Source organism: Mesoplodon mirus (genome assembly GCF_964341445.2).
Source record: "Mesoplodon mirus genome assembly, chromosome: 7".
Lineage (NCBI taxonomy): Eukaryota > Metazoa > Chordata > Mammalia > Artiodactyla > Ziphiidae > Mesoplodon > Mesoplodon mirus.
In genome coordinates this window covers 80,528,532-80,550,684 of record NC_138983.1, presented here as the reverse complement: position 1 = coordinate 80,550,684, position 22,153 = coordinate 80,528,532, and the positions used below count along the sequence as shown (strand labels likewise).

Sequence of the window (22,153 nt, the reverse complement as noted above, 5' to 3'; positions counted from 1 at the left end):
TTACTCAAAGAAGTTGAAAACATGTCCACACAAAACCCTGCATGTGGACGTTTATGGCAGCTTTATTCATAACTGCCAAAACTTGGAAGCCACCAGGATGTCCTTCAGTAGGTGAATGGATAATGGAATATTATTGGGCACTTAAAAAGAAAAAAAGAGCTATCAAGCCATGAAAAGACTTGGAGGAAACGAAAATGCATATTACTAAATAAAAGAAACTAATCTGAAAAGTTGTATGATTCCAACTACATGATATCCTGGAAAAGGCAAAAACTATGGCGACGGTAAAAAGATCTGTGGTTGCCAGGGGCTGCGGGGGGGCTGGGAGGGAGCACAGAGGATTTTCAGGGCAGTGAAACTATTCTTTTTTTTGGGGGGGATAGGTTCTTTTATTTGGAATAAAAATGTCCAGTTTTGAAAAGAAAAGACGTTATCTTAAAAACTTAAGTCCTCAAACCACAGGTTTCCCCATGACGAGTTGAATTCCTGAACACTGCAGAGGGATTACTGGAGATGTTGATTACTTAAGGCACTAATAGGAAGGCACTGAAGAACAGCAGGGCCAGGCTTCAATCAGACAAACATGCGCTGCCATGGAGGAATTGCATAGGCTGGCTCTGAAGTTGGCTTCTCCTTTGCTTCTTTTTATTTTGTTAAACTTGTAGCTTTACTTTCCTCAGTTTCTAGAATATCAGTTTCTAGATATTTGGGTTTATGGGTTATCATCATTTTGCTTTATTACCACGTCCCTGATCTGTAACTTCACCCACCCCACTTCCCCTCTATGGACTCCACAGGTGGCTTTTAATGAATTCTGCGTACTTTCTGTTACTGTGTAGTTACAGAGTGACCTGAGAAGTGAAACTCATAAATCGAGTTGACCTAATACCAGGGCTTTGTGCACAGAATCCACCAATCTGCTCAGAGATGGCCTGATCTGAACCACATCCCCCGCCGTGCTCCCTGGCTTCTGCTTAGGGCAGTAGATTTGGGATCAAAAGCACCTTCAGGACTGGACCATCTTCCCGGTGGAGCACTGTGATTTACAGGGCCTCTGGGTCCTCCCCGGGGTGGGCCTCATTATTGGTGGACCTGCTGGTCTCAGGACTTAATGAAGCTCAGGTTGTTGATGTCTCATCGCAGAAAGAATTCAGTGAGAGACAAAGTGGTAGGTAAGACGTGGACTTATTTAGAGAGAAACACACTCCACAGACAGAGCGTGGGCCATCTCAGAAGGCGAGAAAGGCCAGGGCAGGGAAACGATTCTGTATGATATTATAATGGTGGATACATGTCATCACACATTTGTCCAAGTCCAAACCCATAGGATGTACAACACCAAGAGTGACCCCTACACAGCACTGTAAATCAACTACACTCCAATAAAATTAAAATGAAAAAGAGTGAACCCTAATATAAACCATGGACTTTGGGTGATTAGGACGTGTCAATGTAGGTTCATCAGTCCTGACAACTGTACCTCTCTGGTGCTGATGCTGATAAATGGGGGAGGCTGTGTATGAGTGGGGACAGGGGGTACCTGGGAAATCTCTGTATCATCCTCTCAATTTTGCCATGAACATAAAACTGCTCTAAAAAACGTCTCTACTCTATATATGTATATATATGGTTACTTCTGAGAGAGAAGATTTAGCATAATTTCGATTTTTCCTTTTGCCACTGTCACGTCTCATTTTTCTCCAGTAATCACGTCTCACTTGTGTACTTTTTTCCAGGAACACTGCTTCTCAAGTGGTGAAGCAAAGTGAAGTCTGGAGAAGGGAACACTTGGCCACATACCTAAGAAGCCTCCCTCAATAGATGTCCCATCGTGATCAGATTCAACGCAATATTTCAGTCATGTAACTATGTGAGAAAAGAGTTTCAATCACCTTTGTCGGAGCTGGAGAACTGGATCCCCACCTCGTGGAGGAGATGCTCCGTTTCCTCCAGCCAGGACAGTGACAGGCGCAAGATGTCCAGTGCCACCTTCTGGAGCCCTGAGACAGGTGGGCTCACCTGCAGGTGCTGTAGGTGGTCGACCTCCTTCTTCAGCTCATTGCTAGAGCAAGACATTGTCATGCACGCCTGGAAAGAGATGAGGTCGTGAGGAGCCCGGGCACCATCGCCAGAAATACCACCTGACGGTTGTGACCCACACAGAGCAGTGTTCTTGACGGGCCCGTGAAGCAGGCAGAGCCGTATGTTGGCCGCCCTGTGACGGCCCAGTTTTACTTCCCTTTTTCGGGGGGCGGAAGGAAGGAGGCAGCTTTTATTTCACGTGCACTCTAACTGGGACTCTGGATGGACAAATAGACCCTTTGTTTAGGTATAGGCAATTCCAAAGCCAAATTGCCAAGGACGATTTGGCGGAAAGGAGAAGCAAATTTGGTTACAGAATTCCTGCTGAGATCAACACACAAGCTGGTCATAAAGTGCGGTTTCCTGATTTGAAAGAGTGCTGACAAGCCAACATTTGCCCAGACTCCCCAAATAGTAGCTGCATATTTCCAGAGAAAGCAGAAGCAGCTGCCTGATGTGATAAGCTGGATCCCTGCGTGGGGGCCATGAAGTGGGGGCTCTGCCAGACCCTCTGGTCCAATAAGGGTAAGAGCAGCCTTCCACTGCTGGGACAGAAAAGAAAACTGCAAATAAAGAGCAGAAGGTTTCTTTGGTTTCTCTGGAAATAACACGGGGCTGTTTTTTTTCCCCCGGGGTCTGGGGCCTCCCAAAGGCAGCACTTGGAGTGTGTCGGGCAGCTTCTCCTTGGCCACACCAAGTTCACCTGGGAGGCATTTCTGGAGGTCCTTTGTTTTCTGATCTCAAACAGATTTCTCCAACAAGAGAAAAGGTGGACTAAAAGCAGAGCTGGACAATTTCCTGAACAAGGAGCACAAAAATGAGACACAGGGGACATTTGAGGAATGGAGAAGGGGGCACCTGGCAACTGTCTAAGGATGTCTTCAGCTTCTTGATGTTCTGGGTGATTTCCTCCTCTTTGCAGCTGCTGAGCTGGGTCTCCTTCTGCAGGGTCCGCTTTTGCTGCCAAACGTTGCTATTGTCCTCTGTGACCCTGCTGCTCTTTTCTGGTAACTGGTGAGAAAAAGAAAAAAAAAAGATTTAAAATGCAGGGTGGGGCTTCCCTGGTGGCGCGGTGGTTGGGAGTCTGCCTGCCGATGCAGGGGATGCGGGTTCAAGCCCTGGTCTGGGAAGATCCCACATGCCGCGGAGCAACTGGGCCTGTGAGCCACAACTACTGAGCCTGCGCGTCTGGAGCCTGTGCTCCGCAACAAGAGAGGCCGCGATAGTGAGAGGCCCGCGCACAGCGATGAAGGGTGGCCCCTGCTCGCCGCAACTGGAGAAAGCCCTCGCACAGAAACGAAGACCCAACCCAGCAAAAATTAATTAATTAATTAATTAAAATGCAGGGTGGCTCTGGGGGGAGGGGACCTGGAGGGCTTCAGCTTAAGCTCGGAGGAGGGAGGTCCTGGCGTGTTTTGGGGTTGGCTCTGGAGCGTGGATATTGGCTCTGTCACCGGGGCATGTTTCCCAGGATCAGAGATGGTGTTTTAAGAGCCAAAGGCCTGTCATGTGGCCACGAGTGTGTTCTAGATTCTTCTGCATTCTGGGAGGGATTCATCACGCTGAGCCTGATGCTGTGGGCTCCTAAAAAGGAGGTCGTCCGAGAGAAGCCCGTGGTATGATCTTGTGACCCGCGCGCTGACACCCAGGATTGGAGAGAATAAACGGAAGGATAATAAGGCATCGTTACAGCCAGAGGCCCACCCTCACTGCCATCTGCCACTTCAGGAGGAACGAGCGAGCGAGGACACACCATCCGTGCTGAGGCCGCCCCTTTCCTCGCGGGGCTAACGGAGGTTCACCGTGCGGGTCTGCCAACCAGACACAGTCCTGGGTGGTTTAATTTGATTTTCACAGAAACACTACAAGGGAGTTTAACTGGCTTTTACTTGAAAAGCCAGGAAATCCCAGAAAATCAAAACAAATCTTTATGGTGTAGCAACAGTGTGAAAATTATGTGCCACCAACAAAAAACAGGAACATATGCTCCCAGTGTCTGGAGCCCCGGGTCCCTGAAGGAGAAAGTGGGGAAGAGAGACGAGCCTGCTGATTGGAGACGGGTTTGTCCTGGAACGGTTTCACGCGTCCGCAGGTGGCCTTGAGGACCTGACCTCTGAAAAGGTCCAGCTGCAGCACAAAGAAAGGGAAGGGGATGAGGTGAGGGGCGCAGCTGCAGCGGCAAGGCTGGGGGAGGCGCCTCCATCGCTGGGTCTGGGAGAAATCGGTGAGAAGGCTCTGCACGCCTTTAGTGGTCATTATGGGTAATTAACACCTTCACCTCTCACCGGAAGGGGCAGTGCCCACACAAGAGAGGGGGACAGCAGGTTTTAATGACTTTTCAGGTGTGCCCGCCTAACCTAGCCGACGCACACGGTCAGCACACACACGTCTCGGGCTCTCGGAAGAGCCACTTGCTGCCAATTATCCAGTGGGAAGTCCAGGGCCGGGAGCGCTCTTCCGTAATTGCTACGTTGGCACCAGGCTGTGAGATAAACATTGAGGCTGTCAGCCCGGGTAACTCGTGTCATCAGCAAGGGCGCCTGGGGAGAGAAGGAGGAGCTGCCTGCTGCCGTTTTGTGCCTTAGACCTTGTGTCCTGAAGACGACGTCTCCTGTACTCCTCTCCAGGTCCCCGGAGCCTGGTGCAGCGCCTGGCACACAGCAGGCACTCAATAAACGTTCATCGAATGCTTAGAACAGAAACACCTGTCAAGTCAGATGTTCAAAGTCCTCTCCTTCAGTTCAGCCAGTTTTTACTGAGTGCCTCCCTGATGCTGGTGTCTTCATATTACGGATGATGAAACAACGCAGTTAAATTAAGTCAGGGCTTCTAGAATGACGAGTTCAAGATGCCCCAGGCTCATGAGACTTGAACGGCAAAGAAGCCCAAGTTTCTCTGGAAATTTCCCAACGTGATGGCCCTTGGCCTGGGTTTTTGGCTCACTGGCAAAATGTGGTCATGAAAGGCTCTAAAACAGAGCCCTGAAGGACCACAAGGGCCACAGAATCAATGAGAACGTGAACAGGTCCTAAGACACAGGAGTCTGCTGCACACCAGGGAGCTCTGGGAAGCCAAGTAGAGGAATTGTGACTCTCCTAAGGACACCTCTGCAGTCATCCTGCCAGAAGCCAGCTGGGTGATTGGAGGGACTCTGAGTCGTCTGCTGGTTTCATGGCCAAGGGAGGGTCCTAGGTCGCCCGAGGAAGAGGTTATGCAGAGGGCCCTGTGGGCAATGGCCCGTGTTATCACCAGAGGCGCCCTACAGGACTGCTTGGTGGGGGGTGGGGGTGGGGAGGGACAGGTCCTGCTGGATGGTGGGCTGAGTCCTGTGGTCACTGGCCTGGGGAAGGGCAGGACCTCAGGCCGGGAGCGGGCTGTGGAGACAAGGGGGTGAAGCAGCAAGGCCCAGGCAGCGCAGAGAAGCCTTGTTCGTCCTTTCTCTCTCGAGTCTAGACCTGGAGGAATCTCAGTGTCTCTGAGGGTCTTCCTGCATGACCCCTGGCCAGAGCCATGACCAGGCGCTCGGCAAGTGGCGCAGATCATGCCCTCAAGGCGGGTGTTCGCCGTGGGTGCAGAGTGCCAGCAAGGTGAGGGGTAGCCCAGGTGCACGGAGGGAAGCCCAGGCTGGCGGGCTCTCTGCCTTGCTAAGGGGTCGGCACCCTGCAGGAGAAAGGACACCGGGGGTGATGGTGTGGAAGTTGGTTGAAGAGGCTTTCAAACCTGCCTGAGGGTCAGCATCATCATTTAACTTGTGGATGCCTCTGAAGTTCAGCGCGTGGGACAAATTCCGGTCACACTGATGGTTCAGGCTTGGATGCTACCAAACTCAAGGGCTTTGGGAGCTGGGCTGGGTGGGACGGAGGACTCCTTTAAGGATCGTGGTTCTTAACCTTTTTTGGTGGTTTACAAATCCTTCTGAGCATCCAATGAGTGACGAGGTGGACTCAGTCTCCCAGAAAAAGAAAAGCACAAACACATACACGCAAAACGTTCTTGGTCCCCCTGGAGCCGTGGCTGCCAGGAGAGGATGCCTTGTGGAGGAGGTCCAAGATGGGCTGCCCTTGGGGGGCTGTGTTCTGGAGGGCCAGTGCCCCGTCTTGGGTTCTCGTTTGCTCTCCCTTAGCCTTTGGTGAAGGCTCATTTGCATGTTCTGGCCCTCATGTCTGTGCCACGTGTCAGAGGAAGGGCCACTGGGCCATCTTGGTTCAGAGCCCTGGGAAATGGCCCTCTCCCCACCCTGCCCACCTCCACCTGGCATAAGCTGTGGTATTCTGGGTTTTACTTTATTAAGAAAAGTGGCAGGACTTCCCTGGCGCTCCAGTGGTTAAGACTCCATGCAGCCACTGCAGGGGGCACGGGTTCCATCCCTGGTCGGGGAACTAAAATCCTGCAAGCCACGCGGTTCGGCCAAACAAAACAAACAAACAAACAAACAGAAATGTGGCAATTCCCTGGGGACACTGACTGTAGCATCTCTTTGGGGGCCCAGAGGAAGAAAGATCGCTCTAAATGTCAGGACAAAAAATGTGAAGGAGAAAGTGCTAGAAACACCACTGAGGTCAAGAGCTCAAACCCTTCCCAAGAGGGAACCGCACAGCTGGTTCACTGGGGTGGGCCTTGAGCTGGGACTGGCTGCTTGGTCAGGGTCTCAGGCAACAGCAAACACTGGAGTGGGCAGCTTCCCAGAAGGAAAAGCCTCTTTAGTGAAATCCACGGGGACGCGGAAGCCGCACAAAGCCCTGCCCCTGAGATAAGCGGGTGAACTAAGGCAAGCCGTCTTCCTCCTCATTCATCCCTGCCGGCCGCTTGGGTGCGGGATTCCGTGGAGAGCACGGGCCCGTGAAGGGGCTCTGCAGCACACCTACCTGACCTACTGCCCTTTCCAAATTGGCTTTAATGAGGTTTTCTCTGTTCCTCATTTCTTTCAGCTGAAGCAATTTCCTTCTGGAATCCTCCCGAAGCTTCTCTTCCACCTGAAAGGATGATGAAAGCGTGGGCTTGCTGCTAATGTGATCATCATGCCCTCTGGGGAAACTCTTCTGGGGGGGCTAATGGCAGTGGGGGAGTCCCTGAGGGGTAGGGACAGCTGCAGCCCAGCAGCAGGGGTCACAGGCATGCACAGGGTGGAGGCAAACTCACAGGGAGTTGCCCCCTACGGGAAAGGGCCGAGCTCTGCACCCGGGGCTCAACTATGTTCTACCGCACACTCCCATCCCAGCTCGGTCCCTAACCAGCCGTACGACACTCGGAAAGTTACTTCACTGCTCCGTGACTCAGTGTCCTCATCTGTCAAATGGGGATGATGATACTAGTATCACTGCATAGAGTTATTGTGGGGATTCGATGTTTGGAATAGTGCTTAAGGGCTCTGTGAGAGTGTTAAGTACTGTTGTAACCTATGAAAGGGGGACGGGAATGTCCGCCGTACAGTCTCGTTCTAATAACTCGTGATGGGTACTTGGAAATGTTATGATTGGGTTTATTATCATAACTGTTTGTCGTTACCACTTTGAGCACACTCACTGGTGGTAACCTCTCTGGAGGCTTGCCAAAGCAATGTCTATTAAGAACTGCAGCCTGCAAAGGAAGGCGTTTAAAGTGGAGAAGCTTGCCTACTTTTCCCCCCTTGCTTGGGTAACAGTCAACGCACGGTAAGCTTGGGAGTGCTCCACGCTACCCTTGGCTGGCCAGTGTAGGCCTCGCAGCTGCTCAATTCTTGGATGCACCTGCTGAGCCCTGGGCCCTGGCACTAACAGGAAATGAGGCAAACACTCGTAAATAAATGGAAAGTTTTTGTGCTGAAACAAATTCACAGGCTGTGTTTTTAGGGATCTGAAGAGGGGGATCACAGGGATGTAATAAAAGACCCAGAAAAGCCCTTAAGAGCTTTCTTCTGAGTAGTGTGGCCCAGTGGAAGAGCCTCTACCCAGCTCCGTTACCTTGGAAAAGTCATCTAAGCTCTCTGGGCCTTAGTTTTCTCCCAGGTCTAAACATGCTCTGACTTCTATTTCAGCAGCCTGTTTCATATGCTGCAAAAGCCAAGTCCAGCCTTGGACTCTGCCCCTGTTTGTGTTCTGCATGAACAGCCCCCGTTCCTGTCCCCAAGCCTCAGAGTCACCTTCAGCAGCCGCCCTGCTCCCTCTCTCACACTCGGGGGTCTCACGCCTGTCCTCCAACCCCTCTCAAATGCAAGCTGGACTGTGACAACTGGCCTCCTCGCCTCAAGTTTAGTTTCTTCCAGTGCAATCTTAACGGTACTGTGAGAGTTACCCTGCTATAAGGCAGCTCTGTCCACCAGAACTTTCTGCAACGGTACAGGTACTCTGAGCGAGGCTGTGTTGTCTAATACGGCAGCCACCAGCCACATCTGGGGATCGAGCACTCGAAATGGGGCTGGTTTGGCGGAGGAACTGAATTAAAATTTTATTTAATTTTCATTAATTTCAGTGTAAACAGTAGCATGTGGCTGTTTGCTATGCCAGGGTAACTGAAGTCAGACAAACCTGGAGTCAGACAAAACCGACTGTGCCATTGGGCTAGTTACTTTACTAGTAACTAGTAGCCTTGACTTTCTCATCTGTAAAATGGAGAGGATGATTTCTAGATCACAGCGCTGTTGTAAAGATTAAGAGGTGAAAAGTTCAGGGTAATGCCTAGTACATGAGAAATTGTAACTCTCATTTTTACCCTAATTACTGTCCACGAATGTCATTGCATCAGTCACTTGTTCAGGAGGCTTAGTAGCTCCCCACTGCCTGTGTGGTACAGAGCCCAAGCGCCTGAACTAAGGCAAAACACCAAGCCAGAGATTCAAGAAGCCCCTACGAACTCTGTACGAGGTAAATAAAACTGGATCCACACCTAGATAAACCATAATAAAACTGCTGGAAATCAAGGAAAAAGACAATCTTAAAAGCAACCGGAGAAAAAGACAGATTATGCAAAGGTACAACAGTTAGGCTTACAGATGACTTCTAAATAGAAATAATAGGAGCCACAAGACAATAGTGACATATCTAATGCTGTATCTAATGTGCTGAAAGAAAAGAGTTGCCATTGTAGAATTCAATACGCAGTCAAATGTGTTTTAAGAATGAAGGTTAAATATACATCTCCAGACAGACACACAGGCACATTTGAGAATTTGTCATCAGCAGAGCCACAATGAGGGAAAACATTAAAGGGTATTCTTCAGACACAAGAAAAATGAACCCAGGTGGGTGATCAGAGATGCAGAAAAGACAAGCAACAGTAAGGGTAATGTGTGGATATGATACTGACTATAGAAAAACACTAATAATGTCTTGTGGGGTTTTAACTATCAAGAGGAGTTTAGAAAATGACAGTAATGGCTTATAAATCTGGAGGGGGTAAGTGAAGTTAAGGTGTTTGAAACTCATTGCACTGTCAAGGAGAAGGGCATAATTATCAACTACTATTGCCTCTTGGTAAGTTAAGAATGCAGGGCTTCCCTGGTTGCGCAGCGGTTGAGAGTCTGCCTGCCGATGCAGGGGACATGGGTTCGTGTCCTGGTCCAGGAGGATCCCACATGCCGCAGAGCGGCTGGGCCTGTGAGCCATGGCCACTGAGCCTGTGCGTCCAGAGCCTGTGCTCCACAACGGAAGAGGCCATAACAGTGAGAGGCCCGCGTACCGAAAAAAAAAAAAAAGAATGCACTTTATAGTCTTCAGGATGACTACTAAGAGAATAGTAGAAGAGTGAAAAAATTAATGTGTGATTTTGGTGAGTCAAGGATGAATGCTATTGTCTTACTATGACTAAAAGAATAGTAAAAAAGTGAAATATTTCCAAGCTAATAGAGGGGGAAAGTGGAATAAGAGAAAACCATCCACTCAGAAGGAGGCAAGAAAGGAGAGAAAAAGGAACATACCACAGATGGTACATCTGGTATTGAGCAAGAAGGTAGATTTAAACCCCAGTACACGAGTAATTACATAATATAAATGGACTAAAAGTCAAAGATGGTCAAACTGTATTTTGTAAAAATGATACGCTATTTGAAGGCATATGTCTAAAACTTAAGACAAAAATTGACAGAGAACGTATGAAAAAGATAAGGTATGAAAACTCTAACCAACAGAAAGCCAGTGATGAAGCTAAATGACAAAGGAGACGTTAAGGGAGAAACACTAGTAGAGATGAAAAGGGACATTTCATGATGATCTAAAGTTTTGCTCTACAGGAAGTATTAGGATCCTAAATTTATATGCACCTAGTAACACAGCCTCAAAATATATAAAGCAAACATCGTTCATATTAAAATAAGAAACACACAAATTACAAACATGTTGAGATTTTTAAAAACATTCTCAATGATGGAACAAAAAAACAAAAAAAATCAATATGCGAATTTAAGTTGGAACAACATCATTGGCAAACTTGATTTAATGGATCAATTCTTTCTTAGATAATTTCACAATTAAGATTTGAAGGCAGTCTAGGGTAGTGGTTACACACAGGAGCTTTGGAGTCAGGCAGACCTGGATTCAAGTTCTGCCACAACTACTTTATGCAAGTGAACTTGGATAACTTCCTTCACCTCTGTGAGCCTCAGTTTTCCCGACTGTAAAGTGGGGATAATACCAGTATAGACCGCATGGGGTCATTGTGAGGATGAACAGAGATGATGCAGGTGGAGTGCTGGCCCCAGAGTGGTTCCCAGGCCGACCTGTCCCTGCCATACCTTGCTCTTTTCCCACAGCGTCATAGAGATCAGGCTCTGCTCGGTACTGCTCCTTTTCAGCTCCACCCTGAGCTTCCTCATTTCTTTTTCCATGTCATGGATTTGCTGAAAGAGTTCCAACAACAGGGAAGTCAACTTCACAACTCATTTCATCCGGTTCATTAAGGCAGAAACCTAGTCTGGGATTCGCTTCATTCCTTCCCTTGGGGGACAATTCCACATCTTTGAGGCAAAGTAGACTTTCTTTCAACGGATGCAATGAAAGGGCTGGGTGAGGGAAAATTTGAGTTTCTTTTGAAGATCAGCATGGATCCTGGATTAAACAGTACAAGATACCTATCCACTCATTAGAATCTCTTTCCTTGGGGTATATTTTTGAGTTCAATCTAAATAAGGGCTGTTTGGAAGACACAATGGGCACAGTTTGGAAGAAAAGAACAATGACATTTTTCTTTTTTCTCATTTGAGGCAGAGAAGTGTGCTCCTGACAGAGAGAAGAACACACGTCTCCTCCCCCTGTCCCAGGCACCGGGCTTCCCAACGGATGGAAAACGTATGCCTGGTGATGTGCACGAGGGTTCGGGCCGGTACAGGGGGTGAACATTTACATTGAGTGGTCATCTTTTCATTGTATTCATTTTTATGTTCACCTTCCATACAAGGCCAGTGATACATTTGCTTTTTATTTTGTTTTTATGAATTGTTGTAAAATTGAATGTATTTAAGTAAAAATACTTCAAGAAGAGTTGTGTTAATAACAGTGCTCAGGGCTGTGATAAAACTTGTGACAGTGGATCATGAAAGTCTGGGCATCACAAGTCCAGGGGTAGGGACCACGGTGAATTTCTAGCAGCATACGGTGGCCACCTCCCGTCCCTTTCCCCAGGGGAAACCTGATGAGGGGCCTTGAGCCAACTGCCCAGAAAATCTGGGGAGAGTGTGTTTTCCATGGTCTTTTCACCCATCTCTTTGAGGCCAGCAAATCAAAGAATTAGGAGACTACATTAACAGACAAACACCCAGAAAGCCCCAGAGCTTGTGCTAGCTAATGGGCCAAGGAACCCCTCCAAAACCCTCAAGGCCCCAATCTAGGCTTTCAGTGGACACCTAGGGGTCAGGAGGTTCAACGCACGGTTTTGCAGAGTTTTAACTCTTTCTCTTGGGCTTCCCACTTCTCCTTCTGGGCATCTTCCTTCTGTAACTCTTCTTTCAGCACTGAGCACTGTGGAGAAAAAGGACAAGGCCACGGGGGCTTGGCTGGGGGTCCCAAGTACCTGTGTTCACGCCCAGGAGTGTTTCCTGCTGTATAACCCAATCACACCTCTGAATTCTGAGAGGCGAGACCATTTGTGTGATGGGAGCACGGGATCCTGCAGTCGTTCCCAGTTCACCCCTCTCATGAGTTCTGAGGAATAGAGCGTCTAAATTCCTCTTCAAAAGCCAGCAAACTTCACTGCAGGGGAAATCCAGCTTTGTAGAGTCTGGGGACTTAGGGTGCAGGAATTGGGATGTTTTCACGCTGTGAACGGTGAGGGTGGAGGGGGCCGAGGCAGTGAGCTGGGGTCCATCTTAGGGCTCTTGTGCAGGTTGCATCTCAAAGACACAACTGCCCCGACTGGTGTGGAGGGGTAAACGGAGCTGTCTTGCCTGAGGGCGGCTTGGCAACAGGCATTAAGGGCGTAAGCATGGATGTGCCTTCTTTTGACCCAGCAATTCCCACTTTAGGAATGTACCTTAAGGACAATGACTGGAGAAATAAGTAAATCTGTAGTTTCAAGGATGCTCTTCACAGAATTGTCAGTAACAGTGGAAGAAAAAAAAAAAAAGAGGAAACAACCCAAGTGTTGTTTAGAACAGCAGACCACTTTATAACACTGGGTACATCCAGGAGAAAGTATGTAGCTTTTAAGACGAATGATAAGAGCGTTGATTTATTAGAATGGAAAAATAATAAGTATTTAAAAATTTAAAAAATGTGCATAGTATAAATTCACTATAAAATGATTGATTGATTGATTTCTAGGCAATATATAGAAACAAGACTGGAAGAACATACATGAAAATATTAACACTGATTTCTCAAGGTAGCATTTCCTCTCCTCTCTTTTTATTTTTTGTTCTCAATGTCATCTACTTATTTTTCTAAAATTAACACACATGATATATGTCATTAAAAAAAAGGCATCTCAAATGTTCACAAGAGCAGTATCCTTGGTGGTGACGAGCCCTTGTGCTATTGGCCAGCACAGTCTAGAGGAGAAGGGACCTCATTCCAAGGTCAACGAGGAAGGGGAAATGGGGACATAAATCATCCAAATGCACTTCAGGAGGTAGAAGAGCCAAGCAGGTGCTGTCTTTGCAGATTCCTTCTACTTAGCACCAGCTCTGCATCCCCTTCCCGTCCCCAACACACACACACACACACACACACACACACACACACACACACACCCCACATTAAACAGCTATAGCACATGCCTGGGAAGACACCCTGCTTGGGAGAAACGAATGCAGAGGGCTTGGCCAGGCAGCCGACCTCGGGCAGAGGCAGAAGAGCACAACGAAAACCAGCCTCCCACTTCTCAGAAGACGACTTTGTCATCCCCATTTCACACATGGGGAAATGGAGGCCAAATAAGTTACAATAAAAGAAAGCTCTGGGATGGGACCCTGGTCTGTCTGATCCCAAAGCTCATGCAGTGCCTTTCACCAGCTCCAAACTGGGTATGGTACTACGTTCCAGGTATTACTTACTGTGCCTTTTCCTTGGAACCTCAAGATCTGTTCTCACCCCAGCCCCATGCAGACCTAGCTATCGGGTAGCCTCTGGGAATCTCTGAGTTGCCACCTGAGATGAAAGCTTTGAGGTTTTACCTTGACTCACAGAAACAGGCACATCATGCAAATACTGAGAAATCTTATCCTATAGGGGCAGGATTCTAAAGTTAGCATTGAAGGCAAGATTTGCAAAGAGTCAAAGTTACATGTAAAAAGCTCTTGGCTTGCCTACCACGTTCATCTTCCATAGAGACATTCTACACACTAAAGTCTAAGGAAGAAATGAGCGTCTGCGTGTTTGCATCTGGATCTTCAGACGTTCTGCTGTGAAGACAGTTATGAGAACCAGCGGTGCTGGGACCACGATGCAGCCGTGTGGTCATCCGTGCTCACAGGGAGATCGTATTCTGTTTAATATTAAACTTTGCAATGGCAGTATATGCTCATAGGTGGGTTTGTTGCTGGGATTAAACAAACTAATTTATAATAGGGGTTAGAAAATGTTTGCTGGATGTGAAAATCTATTATGCTTCTTCTGAGCCACATACACGCTGTCCTTTGAAAGGCTTCAGAGAAGTTGGCCACCTGCCCAGCAGCTACCCTCCCTGTGTCCTTGGGCACTGGCCTCATCTCACCACCGTGTGTCATGTAACTCCACTGTGTCTGCTTTTTGCAGCTACAATTTGCTGATGACCCGACACTCACTCTGGAGCTGAGGGCTTCAAGCTGGTGATCCTTTTCTTTGTTCTCACTTTTCAGTTGATTCACCTCTTGTTGTAATTGTTGAACTTGACCATCCTTTACTAACGCGTCTCTTTGCAAAGATGACACCATCTCTGTAAAAGAACCAAACCAAACCAAAACAAAAGACTCATGGAGGTCAAAGAGGCAGGAAGGATTATTGGCAACACCATGGCTGTCAGCCAATGTTCGGAAAAGACCTTCCAAGCCCAGGCCACCACCGCTGCCCGCCTACAATTGGGGAGGCTTTTTCCAAGGGTCCCAGAGCAGGAATGGGAATGAGAGCGAAGTCCATGGAACAGGGTTTGAGGCTTCAGTGAGAATGAGGGGCAGTCAGCACCAGCGAGAGGAGAAGCCTTTGGGGGCCTCTTGTGGGCACAGGCCAGGCAAAGCCGGGAGGAGAGGCCACACCATGGGCCTGGGGAACAAAGGCCCAGCACAGGGAAGGTCCAGGAATTCTTCTCCAGAGGCCAGGAGACGGGCGTGTGGCAGAGGGCACTGCTGGACACTATTGATGGGGTGGGTGGTTGGTTTCTCAGTCCTCTGAGTTTGGACCCCTCTCTACCACTTATTAGCTTCGTGGTCTTGGACAAGCTATTTCACCTCCCACTGTCTGTCCCACACAGAGTTATTGTAAGGATCAAATGAGACGGTATGCCCCAAGAACACAAAGTGGCTAAATTATGTTTGTTACATGGCGCCTATTATTTTTCTCAGCAGCCAGCTTCCAAAATGGCCCCAATGATCCCTACCACCTAGAATTCATGCCCTGTGTAGCCCCTCCCACCCTGAATAGGGCTGCCATGGGTCACCAATATGATACTGTGGAAATGACGGACTGTTTCCTCTCAGGCTGGGTCATAAAAGACACTGTGGCCTCCTCTTTGCTCTCTCTCCAATCACTCACTCTGGGGGAAGCCAACTGCTGTGTCGTGACGACACTCAAGCAGCCCTAGAGAGAAGCATGTGTGCTGAGGGACTAAGGCCTGCAGCCAATAGCCACATGAGCAGCCATTCTGAAGGGGGATCCTCCGGCTCCCCCCGAGGCTTTAGATGACATGACTGATGCCCCAGCCGACATCTTGCCTGCAACTCATGAGAACTAAGTCACCCCCCGCTCAAATTCCTGAACTACAGAAACTGGAGGAGATAATAAATATTGGTTGGGGTTTTATCCATTACATTTTGGGGTAACTTGTTATGCAGCAATAGATAACTCCTCCATTACTGTAGTATCATTTTTTAAACATCTTTATTGGAGTATAATTGCTTTACAATGGTGTTTTAGTTTCTGCTTTATAACCAAGTGAATCAGTTATGCATATACATATCTCCCCATATCTCTTCCCTCTTGCATTGTAGTATCATTTTGAATAAAAGTGGGAAGAAGGGTGCATAAATGCAGTGGTATTGGGTTATCTCCTACGGTTCTTTTCTTGAAAGAACATCAGGCCCAGTTTTAGTGGTAGGTATCAATCAAGAATGTCTATGAAATAAAGCACAAAATGCTCCAGAATTTCATTTTAAAAATGAGCTTTGCCTCCAGGACAGAGTTCAGTTACTTGGAAATCCCTCTGGGGCTTGCCACACTTTGAGTGGGTCCAGCCCATCTCAAGCGTTATCCCAACCCAGGCCTGTCCGACTCCCTGATCGGAGAAGGTGGGATCTGAGACAGGCTTGATGCTTGGATGAGGTTTCACTGGCCGACATACGGGAGGAAGGTGAGGACCAGCGAGTTCATCCTTCCATTCCTGGTGCCCAGAACAGCACCTAGCCTGGGGGAGGTGCTCAGAAAATATCTGAGGACATCCCAAGTGAGGGAGGAGCATAAGCAGAGACCTGGGGGCAGCAGGGGGTGGTTGTGGGTGTGATTAAGTTGAAGAGTGAGGCAGAAGAAAAGCACAGATTCATACAGAGATGGGGATTCACGTGCGACTCAATGCTATGCCTGGCTTCTACAGCTGTGGGCATGTTTCCTGCTACGCACTGGCTGCTTTCAGAGTGATGTGCCCCTGCGAGGCTCACTGCCTCCTCCCTGTCACCTGCTTCTCTCTCTCCCCTCGTCTGTGAGTGGCCCCAACCTCTTCAGGTCTCTAGACATGTCAGTTTCTGCTTAAAAACCTCCACTGGATTCCCAACACCCTTGGAATAAAAACCCAGACCCCCCCGACCCTGCCCAGCCCCACAATCCCCTGTTCACTCCACGCAGGCTCGCTTGCCCTTGGCTTGTCCTTGCCCACCTGAAACAGGTCCTCTCTAAAAGAAGGACATAGCGGTGGAGGATACAACATGAACTGGTTAGAATCGGCTAGGTCCAAGGGGGCGTAAGATTCGACTTCCAGGGGAACTGGAGCCCCATTACAGGCTCATTGTAACACATGAGCGAAATGACACAGCCATCAGCACCAGGACTGTTCCGAGGCTGACCATAAAGGTCAAAAAGTGGGTGGTGGGGCTTCCCTGGTGGCGCGGTGGTTGAGAGTCCGCCTGCCGATGCAGGGGACACGGGTTCGTGCCCCGGTCCGGGAATATCCCACATGCCGCGTAGCGGCTGGGCCCGTGAGCCATGGCTGCTGAGCCTGCATGTCCGGAGCCTGTGCTCCGCAATGGGAGAGGCCACAACTGTGAGAGGCCCGCGTACAGGAAAAAAAAAAAAAAAGTGGGTGTTGGCCCAATTCCTGGAAATCCCCGCCCCTTCCCCAAAATATTAGAGTTGTCCCAATCCTCCCACTCATTAGCCTATAAAATTACCCAGCCCATAAAAACTAACTGCCCCATATTTGGGGGTCTCTAGCCTTCTGAAATGGCCCACACTCTGTCTGTGGAGTGTGTTTCTCTCTAAAGAAATCCACTTCTTACTTTGTCTCTCACTGAATTCTTTCTGCATGAGACATAAAGAACCTGAGCTTTATTAAGTCCCGAGACCAGATGCGTGATCTCGATTAAAAGATAGTGGGTTCTGAGTGGGTTCGAGTCCCAGCCCACGGGTTCAAGTCCCACCTGAGTTCCATGGTTGCACACCCACTAAGCTGGTCCCCCTTGGCCTCCCCCCTTGAAGCGCTGGCCACCACGACACACAGTTTATTTTCTCCACAGCAGCACTGCTCTCTGAAGTGGGCTTGTTTATTCATCCCTTTACTTTTATTGTCTGTCAACCCCTCCCAAATCTGTGAGTACAGGAATCTGACTGTCTTTTTTGGCTCTCCCTCCCCGGAGCCTGGAACGGGGCCTGACACCTAGTAGGAGCTCAAGAAACATGTGGAAGCAATGAAGGAATCCAGGGAATCAAAGCTCAGCCACAGCTGTGCGTTGGCTGCCCCTCTCCCAACCCAAGCCCTTTATCAGGGAACCACCTCTGATCAAATTAGAAAATGGTTTCCCTTGGGCCCAGGTGCACTCGGCTGAAATGGGTGAGACCATGGGTGCCTTAAAGGAGTGACCCCAGTTTGTCCACGCTCTAGTTTGCACTCAGGCTGCTTTGTGGAACCACCCAAGCCACAAGGCGACCTGTGTTCTCCCTGGTGGGGCCAGTGCTCAGGAGACCTTGTAGCCAAGAGATACCATTCTCTCAAATATTTACCAGGCCCTGCCCTCGGAACTGGGTGGCAAGAAACCTCCACTGAGGGAGAACTCTAATGCACCGACACGGGTGATCCCTGAGGCTGCACCCAGGTCACGGGCACAGGTGCGCTGGTTGACTGGTGATGTCTGCAGGGGGAGAGCAGAAGCTCTGGAGCCTGAATGCAGAAGGGCCTCACCTGACGTGATGGCGGTCTCCCTCCTTAAGTTCTCGGCCTCGTGCTTCAGGGAGGTGATTTCTAAGTTTCTCTCAGACAGGGTCTGGCACAGCACCTGGTTGTAGCCTTGCTGTAGGGCACTGATCTGTGGAAGGAGGCAACACACAGTCAGAGGGGGCCAGCCAGGCCTGCAGGACACGCCGGTACTTCTCCAACGTTGGGCAAAGAGTCGGGTTGATCTTGGATCGGGGTGTTGGGGAAACCAAGGTTTTCCGTTGTCACTAGTGGAAGGGGCAGGAGGGGGCCTGTTCCTTCAGTGACCACCATGTCATCGGTCCTCGAGACACGGACCTTATCTTTGTGGCCACCCAGGGGCTCGGGTGCTGCTGTCTTCCTATGACCTGTGGGTTTTCAGCCATAAATAGACCAGCTGTTGGTTCCAGATCATCCAGCACTGACTGGATGCACAGCAAAGTTCAAAAGCCAGGAGCAGGTTATGAAATGAATTCCCTCTAATGAGAATAGAGGGTAGTTTATACCTCACAGAACACTCCAGAGTTTACAAAGCCCGTTCACACATGCTACACTGATACTCGTCACAGCGTTGCTGAAGGCTGACGTTGCCATTAATGTGCCCATTTTGCAAGGGAGCCAGGTTGAGACTCAGAGAGGCGAGGCCCCCTGCTCGGGATCACGTGGCTGGTCAGACGTGGAGTCTGATTCAAACCCAGTCTTTAGTTGCCTGGTTCCTCCTTCCCAGGTGGCTCTAGGAATGAGCGTGAGAAGTTGGAGGCTGTAAAGCAAGGCATGGACTCGGGAGCCGGACTGTGGCCTTCAAGTCCTGTCTCTGCCAGTTAACGGGCTTTGGGAACACAAGCAGGACACCATGTACTGTTTCCTTTTGTTCAGTCTGTATGCGGGGTGATGGTAGTCCCAGCCTGATAGGATTGTGAGAAGTATTTTAATAAGTTAACATGTGTACCAGTGCTCAGATCATGCCTGGCACATGGCACAGGGGGATGAGCTGTGACGGTCCTCTCCTCTACCTACTACGGGGTGTTTTTTTTGTTTTCTTTTTTTTTTTTTTTTTTTTTTTTTTGCGGCACGCGGGCCTCTCACTGTTGTGGCCTCTCCCTTTGTGGAGCACAGGCTCCGGACGCGCAGGCTCAGGGGCCATGGCTCACGGGCCCAGCCGCTCCATGGCATGTGGGATCTTCCCGGACCGGGGCACGAACCCATGTCCCCTGCATCGGCAGGCGGACTCTCAACCACTGCGCCACCAGGTAAGCCCTCACGGGGTGTTTTAGCTTCAGCTTCCCTCGTGCGTCTCTGGGGAAGATAGTTGGTAATCTTTATGTGTGCATTTGTAAGCCTTGCCAGGCTCACTTACACGCCAGTGTGGTTGTTATTAAGAGGAAATACAAAGGCTTCCTTGGTGGTGCAGTGGTTGAGAGTCTGCCTGCCGATGCAGGGGACACGTGTTCATGTCCCGGTCTGGGAAGATCCCACATGCCGCGGAGCGGCTGGGCCCGTAGCCATGGCCCCTGAGCCTGCGCGTCCGGAGCCTGTGCTCTGCACTGGGAGAGACCACAACAGTGAGAGGCATGCGTACCACAAAAAGAAAAAAAAAAAAAAAAAAGAGGAAATACAGGAATCGTGGGTGGGAGCACCACAGGCCGGCTCTATCTATGGCTGCTGTGAGCACCCTCTAAATCCATGGATCAGAGCCCCCTCAAGGGCCGGTCCCTCTCCAGGGGTCTAGGTCTACACGTGGGGTGCGGAAGGCTCTCCATCAAATGCAACGTTGGTAAGGGCCCGAAAATAGCTGCCAGGCCTCGGCCTCCACAGAGCAGGTACCCGAGAGGCCGGGAAAGAGAGCTGGGCCCAGAACCCCCTCCCTCTCAGTCTGATGTGGCCAGACTGCTTGTTCTGAGTGGCCAAGACTTTCCCACCTCAAGGTGCACTGTGGGCCTTTGCCCTGTGATTTTTCAGATGTCAGGCCTCAGTACTCCCACAGGGACCCGTTTACTGGGGCATAAATGCCACGCAATCCGTAGACAGGACAAGAGCTAGCTTGTTTTGCTTTTCTTTTTTTTTTTTTTGCTGTACGCGGGCCTCTCACTGTTGTGACCTCTCCCGTTGTGGGGCACAGGCTCCGGACGCACAGGCTCAGCGGCCATGGCCCACGGGCCCAGCCGCTCTGCGGCATGTGGGATCTTCCCGAACCGGGGCACGAACCTGCGTCCCCTGCATCGGCAAGCGGACTCTCAACCACTGCACCACAAGGGAAGCCCCACTAGCTTATTCTGATAGATCAAAATGGAAGTGACAAGGAGAAGGGTGCAATTTCTTTTCTTTTTTTAAAAATAAATTTATTTATTTTTGGTTGCGTTGGGTCTTTGTTGCGGTGCACAGGCTTATTGCAGCGCCTTCTCTTGTTGCAGAGCATGGGCTCTAAGCACACGGGCTTCAGTAGTTGTGGCACGAGGGACTCAGTAGTTGTGGCGCACGGGCTTAGATGCTCCGCGACATGTGGGATCTTCCCGGACCAGGGCTCGAGCCCGTGTCCCCTGCACTGGCAGGCGGATTCCTAACCACTGTGCCACCAGGGAAGTTCTGGGTGCAATTTCTTTGTTCTCCTAAGGTAAGGTTGCCAGATTTAGGGGAGGAAAAAAGGATGTTCACTTAAAATAGGATTTCAGATAATGAATAATATTTTAGTGCAAATGTGTCCCATGCAATATTTGGGACACACACTAAAACGAAATTCTAAAATTCAAATTTAACTGGGTGTCCTTACTTTATCTAGCAACCCCACCCGAAGAGAGTTCCTAAACTTCAGTCATTCATATACCACTTTCACTATTTTTCCCATGTCTCTTGGCTAGCCCCACTATAATTTCTTAGCATTTTTCGTAGAAGCAGCTCCCTTTTTAAACTTAAAAACGTGCATTAAATTAAAATTAACTGTTATAAGAGTAAATAGAGATTCAGTATCTTAAATAAAAATAATCCCTCCAAAAGAAGAAATACAGGAATTTCCCTGTTTACCATCAGACCAGGTTGCGGGCATCACACTAAAAAAAAAAAAAAAAAAAGATTGGGGGGAGGTGCTGGGCATGCCCAGGTAATGGAGTTCGGGCGTGCTGATATGGCCACCAGATGGCGCTCACAGCCTTTGGTCTTGGTTTGTGTCCTTGGAAATCTTGTCATTATTACTCTGGTAGAATTAACAGATACGTCAAGGTCTCACAAGTTTTCTGACTCGTTTCATGCACCATCATGGTTCAGAGTCTAGGACATTTGGGGCAGTTACACTTACTTTTTCCCTGGGGCACCTGAGACATTATTGGGGGGGGTCTATGCTAGAAGTTGCGGGGACACAGGTCACTCTGACCCCCACTCTCCCCAAGGCTATACTTTTGCATGTTTGTGCTTTGGAAACTTTGAGTGAAAAAATTCTTTCACATCTTACTTTTCTCTGTTGGGGGGAACTACAACTTTTCCATAAAAGGTCCTTGGAACACTGAAAGTGTTTGTAAGCTCTTCTCAGCTTAATGCTTTTATTTGCATGATACCAGAGATAGAACACACAGAGACAAACTTCCAGAAGGGAAAACATACGTTCCCCTCTAAGACTCCAGTGGTTTTGACAGATTGAAAATATTTCAATCTGAGTGTCAGAGTTTTAGGATTTCGGATTGCTGGAAAACTCCAAAGAGTCTTCAAACCTCTTTGATACTTTTACTATCAAAGTAAATATCCATATTGTTTGTAATGGCATAAATTCCAAGATGTTTAATGTCTGTTAAGCTGTGTAATAAAATGGGCACTGAATCATAAGAAAGTTAAGAGTGCTAGGAGGAGTGATTGTTTCAGGATGATAATTTGGCTTCTAATTAGCACAGGCGTATAAGAGCACATGGAGGTAAGAATTTTCTAGTGATATTGTAGCGGATCGAAGATCTCTGAGAGCAAATCATTATGCACACACCTTCGGGGACCAGGGAAAACACATAAAGTAATCAGAACCATAAATCAACCTGCCATGTGGCTTACACTTCTGGTGGAATGCTCTGCAGGCAGTAGAATACTTAAGAAACTAAAATGT

General features: G+C 48.9%; 1 protein-coding gene and 1 pseudogene across 2 annotated transcripts in view; both read right to left on the bottom strand.

The window, feature by feature from the left end:
• Positions 1-22,153, bottom strand: part of LOC309808828 (centrosomal protein of 78 kDa-like) — a 1,511,271-nt pseudogene that overhangs the window by 200,524 nt on the left and 1,288,594 nt on the right. The window lies entirely within an intron of this gene.
• The window catches only part of LOC309808000 (forkhead-associated domain-containing protein 1-like), a gene marked incomplete at both ends in the record, with an annotated part of 98,335 nt that overhangs the window by 22,142 nt on the left and 54,040 nt on the right, over positions 1-22,153 (bottom strand). Inside the window, 8 exons of the mRNA XM_082628011.1 lie at positions 1,888-2,088; positions 2,941-3,093; positions 4,126-4,209; positions 6,948-7,055; positions 10,787-10,891; positions 11,919-12,008; positions 14,270-14,400; positions 18,064-18,187. Coding sequence (XP_082484137.1) covers positions 1,888-2,088; positions 2,941-3,093; positions 4,126-4,209; positions 6,948-7,055; positions 10,787-10,891; positions 11,919-12,008; positions 14,270-14,400; positions 18,064-18,187 — 996 coding nt within the window. The remainder of the gene's footprint in view (positions 1-1,887; positions 2,089-2,940; positions 3,094-4,125; positions 4,210-6,947; positions 7,056-10,786; positions 10,892-11,918; positions 12,009-14,269; positions 14,401-18,063; positions 18,188-22,153) is intronic.